Below are 8,809 nucleotides of genomic sequence, written 5' to 3'. Positions count from 1 at the left end.
AAAACAAGTGTGAAGTTCAACTAAGGATAGAGCTAAATGATGAGATAGATGGAATCTGGATGCTGATGAGGAGAACATCCAAGAGAAGATGCAACAGAAGAAGGAAAACCAACAATAATATTCAACTAATTGAAATACTTTGCATCAATAAAGCAAGTGAACAACAACATGCAAAGATGAAGGGACAACTACAACACAAGGTTTGGGAAACTGGAGGATTCAGAAATTGATGACACATGACCAAGAGGTCATGAACTTTTTCTACCTTGGGAGTCTAACGCGGAGCATTAGAGCTTCCAAGTCATCGAGCTTTTTGGAGACAAAGCTCCAAACCAGTCTTAGCATGAGCGATTAGCAAGTTGTTAGGATAAGGAAAAGTTTAGAAATCTTGGAAACTATTGGGAGGGCTTTTAGGATTTAGAAAAGCTATGGATATGCAAGATTTTGTCAACAAGGAAAAAGCGAGTCTACCTTCAAAAGTGATTTGTGCATTAATTTATGTATCTAAGAAAATTTATTTTGTTTGCATATGTTATTATAAATATTGTAAGCCTACAGGGAAAACAATTGGCCAAATGAATGTAGAATCAATCCAGGAGAGAATGTATGATTATGAGTTATGCATATATAGTTTACCTTTGTTTAATGGAAATGTGGATTTGCCAAAGGCTCTCTGTATGACTCTTTGTATTATTGTGTGTGTTATTTTCAATCCTTTGAGATGTGGTGAATAATATTTAATTGAGTAAATAATGAAATCTTTGCATGTAACCCAGATTGAGAAGTTGAACTTTGCAGGAAAATTGAAGCCACAGTTTCACTGAAAATGGCCATTGAGAAAATATTGAGTTTTAACACTTGATTACTTTGCTCAGAGCCGCATAGCTTTGATTGGAACTACTATTAACCAAATTTTGATTTATAAAGTAGGCAAATGATAAGGATGAGTTACATAGAAATACATCCGCACAAATTTTATGATATGTACACAACTCTCAGTCATGATGACTTTTCAACCATGAACTCACCATTTGCTGCTTCAAACTTTCCAGGATATAATATAAATAGATATTTATCGATAAACGAATATTCCTGCTACTACGCTTTATGAAAAAAGGTACAATTCCTCCTTGTATTGACCATGGACACTAAGTTTAATCCTCCAGCAGAACTGTTCTATAATTTTATCATAAATTATCAAGCAACTGACAAAGGTGTTCTTTGATTTTCAACCTCTTGGAGCTGCAGCAAGCTGGACATGCCATCTCTTGATTGATCAACTGTAGATGCAGTTGGCGAGCAACCCATTTCAATCTTTATAGTCCAAGAGGGATCAATTGGAGGCATCTCATATTCATCAGGTTTTAATGCTACAGGAAAGTCTGGCAATTTGGGCACACCCTCCAGTAACCTGCAAGATACAAGATTTGTCTTAGGGGATAAAATAAGTACTCAAATAATCATTTATCTGTGCAAGGTATGTGATATCTAAATAAGGCATACCATACAAAAACCCAGTTGAAACGGAACAAGGAGACTAACATTCCATAAACAGTAAGCTTGAATGGAGTCATTGTTTATACTTGAATACATGCATGATTTTTTAATTATTTTGAGCTAGGAAAGTTCATGGCTCAAATATAAATTGTATTAGACATCAATGTTGTCACCATGCCTTGGGAGGTTTGCACTGGTTGCTTATGAGTTTCCAATCATCACAGTTTATTTTCTTAGGATATCACTCATAGTACTCCAGGCAGCACTCTCCAAATCAGCCTCTTATAAAGGACACAACAATAATTCAAAATAGAAAGTGAGAAATAAAAAAAAAATTGGTTTACCTCTGCAGTTCTGAGGAGAGAATAGGCCTTACTTGTATGGATGTTGGTCCTACCCATGCATATGTATGTAAACGTGTGTGAGGTTGGATGTGACATTTTCAGGACAAATTAACATTTTTACTAGAACACTATATAAATTGGAATGCATGTTATATAACATTAGTGACTTCTCATTGTTAACATTGACAAATGTGATCTGCGTCCAAAAGAATTAAAAGCTGATACTGGGCAAACACCTAATCTGTCCATACAACAAATTAGGCAATACAATAAAAACCTGAGAAGAAAGAGACACACGGACTCAGATGGCAAGGAAGAGAAAAAAAATTGAGCAATCCTAAAGTGATGATTGAGGACATCGGCAAAATTTAAAGTTTAAAGATTTGCAAACCTCTAGAAGCCAAATTTTAAAGAAGAGGTAGATGTCTTCAAAATTCATTAAGTGGGTTCAAATTACTTTTTCATTTCCAGCCAATTATGTTCAATAACAACAGTATAGTCAAACATCAATACACGACAGTGCCTTATTTCTTCAGTTAGAAAACAATTGAATTTCAAAACAAATTTGAAATGCATGAGATGATTGCCTATGGTGTATGTTCATCCACAGTACCGCATATGAAGTATATTCATACTGCAAAAGGAATCAGTTAAGGTTAAAGAATTCTCTCACTTTTGGACAGCTCCATCGGTCAATTCTTTGCTTGAAGCATCCTTCAGAATTTTCTCAGATAGATACTTCATTGCTCCCCATACAGGAGGAACCCTATTAACAGATAAACATGTCTGGTTAACATAAAGATAGCATCATTGCATTCAGATAAAATTACCAGGTTGCCATTAATTTTTAAAAGCACTGTAATACACAGGCATGAGTGAAAGAATACTTCGTTGTGATCAATTCATCAGAATGAATAGCAAAAGAAGATTCCCAAGGAATTGAAACTACTAACCTTGTTACAGGAGCTGCCAGACAGAAATTGATACAAGCTGTTTTACTTTCTTTCAAGAACTGCTCCGCTGCATGAAAACATGATACTGCTTTTGCATGAACATTTTCTTCAGTACTCTCATCCAAGATCAATCCATGATAATAATATGCCGCAGCCTGCTCAGAAGCCATATAGTTCAAATTAAACACAAAACACAACGTAAACAATTAGGATGAGTAGGAATGAATCATAAGGCTAGACCAAGATATCTCTTTCACGAGATATTGTTCTATAAGCAATGAAGAGGAAGCTAATCATCAATTGGCTCTAGTTAGAGTAGAAATTTAACAGTTGAACCTTTATATGCTACTCAGATAGTCAGCTGTAATTCTCGTTATATAAAGTTATGAAAGTAAACCCGTTACCTTTGCTTCTGCATACTTCCACTTGATAACAAGAAGATGTTTTAGCCCCCAGCCATTTGTCAAGCGAAGATTAGATATGCAATATTGTGCCTGTGTTCAAGCAAAGAAACAACTAACTGTAAAAGTATACAGAGCAGAGGAGGAAAATTCCACTCATGAGAACAAAAAGACTCCTGATCATAACAGGATAGGATTAAAAAGAAAAATTGCATGCAAAATAGAGAAAAAATTTAAAATCCCCACATTTTGGTTTTCACTGTCCTGATGAGGAAGCATGGGAAGACTTTAAATTTTAATACATTGCAGTAAATATATCATCAGTCATGACAACACATTAGTTCTAACATATTTGTTTCCGACTTATGATTGCAAAATGAAATTAGTTAAATATTATATTCTATCGTTATACCTGGCGCCAGTACTTTACTTTCTCACATGCTAGTCTCCTTTTCACTGCTAAAGTGGCTTTGGGACAGTCAATAGCCATACCAAGCTGCAGTTCTACACCCTGCTTCTCACATCAAGATGAAACTAAGATGAACATCTAACTCATTTTTGAGGGCATAAAATTAATAGAGCTAAAATCAATAAAGAAGTATCATTCAGGGAAAAATACAGGGGTTAGAGATTTGCTCAAAACCTACTGTCAATTCAGATTAATGTGCTTGAAGACTAGTTTTTCATTACCAGCATATTTTGGCTGAATGTGCAATATCTAGTTTTTTATTACCAGTAATCAACTCATCGATCTATGAATTGTCAGTCATAACTTATACACAAATTCAATTCTTCTTTGGACTGCAACAGTATCCACGCATGACTTAATCCATGCTGTCATATTTATAACATGGGGAGAGAGGAAAATATCAAATGTGTGCAAGGGTAAGGAAGTCTCAGGAGAGAACGAATGGATACAATTATCCCAATGCATATACCTAAGCTATGCAGTTGGATATATAACTTTGGGAGAGAGGAAAATATCAAGTGTGTGCTAGACTATGGAAATTTAAGAAAACATGAATGGACACAATTATCCGTTCAGACTGATTAGCTATTAGAACATTAAATAAGAAAATACCTGGCCCAATGCTTGTAGTGAGATGGCTTGTAGTACGCCCTCCTGCAGGTCCATTGGAAGCTTCATCCTACAAAAGAAAGGGCATTAATAAAAATGAAGAGCAGCAGACAAACTTGCAGAAGACCGATGAAACAACTTTTGTGGAAAATCATTTACTGTGAAATTTGTTTAATGACAATAACTGGTGTTATCTGAGCAAGGTTTTTATGTAAAAAGCTTAAAAAACCAGTAACTCATTCATATATCAGAAAGATGACACACAGGCGTGTTCATGATGACATACTTGACTTCATCTGGTATTCGAGTTAAGATATGTCGAACTCCATAGTCCAAATATCCTGCTGCCTTCAGGAACAAGCCAATCACAGTCTTCTTGTTTTCTGGTGTAAAGGTTGCAATAACTATTATATAAGAAGTGCAAGGAACAAATACCTCTAAAGGATGGATCTCACAATAAATAGAGAAAACGACACAATAGGGAAAACAGACATAGATGTCCATGCTAGTTAGCTAAGGAAAAAAACAAAACTATATAAGTGAGATTTTTATGGGTAGGATCACTGTACTTTTATTGAGACACCCAACTTTCAGATCTAGAATGCCATTTGAAATGAATCGATGCTATTCAAAAGAAAACCGATATTTTGAAATGGAAATCTTTCAGAAAAATAAAGAGAATCAACCTTCTGACACTTTTGGTTGATGACTATCTGCAGGAGCTCTTGGAATTAGCAATGAGTTTGCTTGCAATAAAGATATCATAGCCATCATGTGCAGAACGGACAACACCTCATACCAAGCGTTTGACAGAACAGTTTCCTGCAGAGAAAAGTTTTCAACTAAGAGAAAATTTTAAGAGAAGTCCACTAAAATATTTGATCTGTGATGGCTTTCAAAATCTCAGTACAACTCCCGGTACAAAATCCCATTAATTTAATCACGAGATGATCTTATCGGATTAGGTCAGGGAGTATTTCTATGGTGACTTTGATGGAATAAAGTCTTCATTGCCAATTGGTGATTTTTCCAAAAAAAAAAGAGTGATGGAAATATAATCAGAACAGACTCATAACGAATGCATCTTATGGTTCTGGTACTAGCCTTTTCATCATCTTGCTGATTAATCCAACTAAACTCCACCAAATCATTCAGTTGATTTCCTGTGTGCAGAACAATGTATGAGTGATCCAGTATAAATGAATGTATGGCTTGATTTCTTAACATAATTCAAAACAAAACTACATCACCCAGCACACTTCTTTCTTCCCTTTCATTCATGCGCTGAGGATACGCCACTTCCTACTATCATATCACTGATTGAGACCTCTTACAAGCTAAGTTCTACCAAAAACAGAATCCGCAAGACATCTCTGAAGCCATTTACGGGCTTAAGTTCAGTAACAAAATTACCAAATTTAGCCAAGCCCAGCAAAACAGGCAAGTAATCTTCAAGAGCCAGTTGAAGGTCAGCAAGAGTAGAACCACCTGCAAGCAAACACAGGCGTTATTATTTTTAGAATTATTATTCAAATAGACTTGAGAGCACCCCTGTGAGCATCAGCTGGTTTGCTATGTGAGCAGTTCAAAACCATGAGAAATTGGTCAATTGCAACTAATACTCATGGGATAAGGGTGACAAATTAATGGCTTGCTCTATGCAGATAATTCCAAAAAATGATATCTAAGAGTGGTGAACTTTATTAATACAAATTGTTTACAGGGGTGGGCATGGCCTTGGCAAGAATTCAGTGTGGATCTAACAAAATTGTGCTCCGAAAAGACACTTCAGGAGATTGTTTCTTAAGATATGTTGTAATAAAATGGTAAAGGCCCAAGGGTAATGATAGTTTTGAAATCTGCTTCATTCACGTTGTAGGGACAATCTGCATTGAATGGGTGAAGGACAATGTGTCTTAGGATGATAACAAAAGGGTGAATACCCAAGGGCAATGGTACTTTCTTAGGTCCCAACCCTAGACGGTAAACCAGATTTGGCATATTGATATGAGATCTTTAGAAGGGACACAACCACCCTACTCCCTTGGGTTTCAACCTTTTGACATAAGTCCTGGCGCAAACCACACTTTACCAATCGACCCACACCTTCAGAGGAAAATTACAAAAGCAAAGCTTTCCACAGAGACAATCTGTTTATGCAATACACAGTTAAGTTTAGCAAACCCACCATGCTGTGTTGCTGTCTTTCTCTTTATTTTTGCAATTGTAGGACCCTCTTCTGCTGCCATGACAACAATCCGTGTCCGAAGTGCCGACAACTGCTCGACCATGCTTGCAGATAAAGAGGCATGAAGTAATTTTCCGAAGTCAGTGCCATTAGGTACTCGTAAACCAGGGACAAAAACTACGACCTCGTTGACAGTCCCTGGCTTTTGCTCCATTGCTTCAATATCTTGTGATGTGGACATTATGCATCCCATTTTGCTTAAAATCTCTGTTTCTTGGAATCAGAAACAGGAAGTCAATTAGAAATAAAGTAAAAATTCTCCTTTGCACTCACATTCTCCCAAACAGAGTTCTACTATAAATCATGCCTTAATAGAAACTAAGTAATCAAATCCAAATTGCTGTTTTATGTAAAAATTGAATCTAAAAGGGGGAAGACGATAGGCTGGAGAAAGAGGAAAATAATGCAAGGGGAGCAAATCAATAATCATAAAACTGATAAATTACCAAACATCTGGTATAAAATGCTTAATTTGTTAAGATCTGTTACATGTCCTTCAGTGCATTTGACAGTTTTCCCGGGTTCATTATCACAACAAAATTTCTATCACACTGAGAACCATTTCGTCACCATAGTGAGAAGGATTTTGACTTGCTCCAACCCTACTCGTTTTTTGTGCCCCCGGGATTAGAGACAAACTATACCAACGAACTTGAGGCCCTTTTTGTGGTAAAGATGCCCACATTTGAAAGAAAAATCATGGTCATGTACTATAAAGACTTACTTTGCAAAGAGGATCCTGAATTTGTTTCTAAGAAGAGTTGAACAAGTTGCTTATAAGACAACTCAGAATGTTTTCTGCTACAAGTTGATTTTTATTTTGTAACAATTTGAGGTAAGCTTAGCTGAAGTTGTGGCCTCTGATTATGATTCAGTTCTAGATTTGAGGCGTGATCACCTTTAATCCAATAGAAGGATACCTTAATTTCATTAATTCAATAGAACGATGCCTCAATCTTATTAATCTAGGCGCAAAAGGTCCTGGTACCTAACAGATACCTCCTCCTCTGTATTTGGGTTCTTCAATGGCTTCTCACTGGCATTTTTCGGAATAGTCCACATGCCATATTTTGCAACGCAGAGCAAGCCTGCTTTCTCAGACTCTTCCATAGGCATATTGAATCCATCACAAGCCACGGTGAAAAATGTGGGTTGCCATTTGAGGGATGCCTAACCTATCTCAAAATCAAAATCTACTGGGACTTTCCTCTTGCACATGCCCAAAACTAGGGGCACCTTTGGGCATATGCAGGGCATAATCGAGATTCTAGGGCCCCAACAAAAGATATCAGAACTGGCCTCAGAGGCTATGTTATTCCACACAGGAGGACATGTGCTTATTCTATACAAACCAGAAGGAGTCCTGCAATAGACCTCTAAGTCCATCCTGACAGAACTGAAACTTTTTTACATTGGTATGACTGAAAAATGGCTACATGAAAATTCCCCTGACCCATGGATTTTTCTATGCAGGGTTGGACATATGACCCCAAAGAATGGCATAAAATGTGTTAATCTTCAGATGATTTAACATAGATTTTTCTCGTCTATGGTAATCTGGTTATGTTGCAAGTATTGAAGTCTTTGTGCGTTTCTCGCTTGCTTCAGAGATTTAAGTAACACGTAGCAGGTGCCTGTAATCGATTCACTGGATATAAGGAAGAAGAATTCTTACATAATGGTTGAAGTCTGGTCGGATTCTTTATCCTCGTACAGTGGGAAAGTCAGGCTAGAGTGGGCATGAAGCTAATATCGGCGAGGAGACCATCAACTGACGTGAAGAATGTGATGGCTGTCTCGGCTTCAGTAGCACTGGAATTGACGAGGGTGAATGGGTCTATATATAGAGTGGCGGGGAGATTTAGAAAATGAAAATAGGCGTAGGAGGTGGAGATCAGACAAATCGTTGGTTGCCTGCGTGGCATTGGAAGGGCAATGAGCGTAAGGAGCTCACTGCGCTGACGTTTGGTAAGTGGAGCCATCCTGTAGGCTGAGGACTGTTCATTCAAATAAAACGAAAATGGTTAATATCTAAGCATAATAGCTCGGTGGATTAAGGGACCAGAGGACACCTGCATGATGTTAAGCCTAGAAAAAGACATAGTTTTTTGACTTTATTTAAAGATTCCAGAGACTCCGAGGTAGGAAAAGGAGTATAGTTTTTAATGTTATTTAAAGATTTTAGAGACTGCGTAGGAATTGAAAATTATGTCCAAAAATTTTAATTCATAAAACTGTAATTATGTTGAACCTTGCAATTTTGTTTTTCTAAAACTTTATCGGTAATA

At 36.9% G+C, this 8,809-nt stretch overlaps 1 protein-coding gene across 2 annotated transcripts; it reads right to left on the bottom strand.

Moving 5' to 3' along the window:
- Positions 1-1,030: 1,030 nt before the first annotated feature.
- On the bottom strand, positions 1,031-8,351 carry LOC149202811 (uncharacterized). 2 transcript variants are annotated; one of them, XM_089403259.1, is made up of 12 exons: positions 8,197-8,351; positions 6,462-6,728; positions 5,687-5,761; positions 5,378-5,436; positions 4,960-5,095; positions 4,560-4,656; positions 4,277-4,343; positions 3,608-3,706; positions 3,199-3,288; positions 2,795-2,949; positions 2,515-2,607; positions 1,031-1,411 (listed from the first exon to the last, which is right to left on the bottom strand). In XM_089403259.1, the coding sequence occupies exons 2-12, from the start codon at positions 6,712-6,714 to the stop codon at positions 1,198-1,200; spliced, it is 1,338 nt and encodes a 445-aa protein (XP_089259385.1). In that variant the 5' UTR covers positions 6,715-6,728; positions 8,197-8,351; the 3' UTR covers positions 1,031-1,197. The 2 variants fall into 2 exon arrangements, with proteins under 2 accessions (XP_089259385.1, XP_089259386.1); XM_089403260.1 differs by having other exon boundaries at positions 6,462-6,734; positions 8,197-8,350.
- Between the last annotated feature and the right edge of the window lie 458 nt (positions 8,352-8,809).

Source organism: Pinus tabuliformis, chromosome 2_1, assembly GCF_031772625.1.
Source record: "Pinus tabuliformis cultivar Carrire ecotype Pingquan chromosome 2_1, CPIR1, whole genome shotgun sequence".
NCBI lineage: Eukaryota > Viridiplantae > Streptophyta > Pinopsida > Pinales > Pinaceae > Pinus > Pinus tabuliformis.
This window is presented reverse-complemented; position numbering and strand designations above follow the sequence as displayed.

What these genes read in the sequence shown, in the direction of transcription:
- LOC149202811 (XM_089403259.1), bottom strand. Translation starts at nt 6,714, where the DNA reads ATGGGATGCATAATGTCCACATCACAAGATATTGAAGCAATGGAGCAA. An exon ending in AAGTAAAGTACTGGCGCCAG is followed by an intron (nt 3,289 to 3,607) that starts GTATAACGATAG and finishes GCTTGAACACAG; the next exon opens with GCACAATATTGCATATCTAA. An exon ending in CTGGCAGCTCCTGTAACAAG is followed by an intron (nt 2,608 to 2,794) that starts GTTAGTAGTTTC and finishes ATCTGTTAATAG; the next exon opens with GGTTCCTCCTGTATGGGGAG.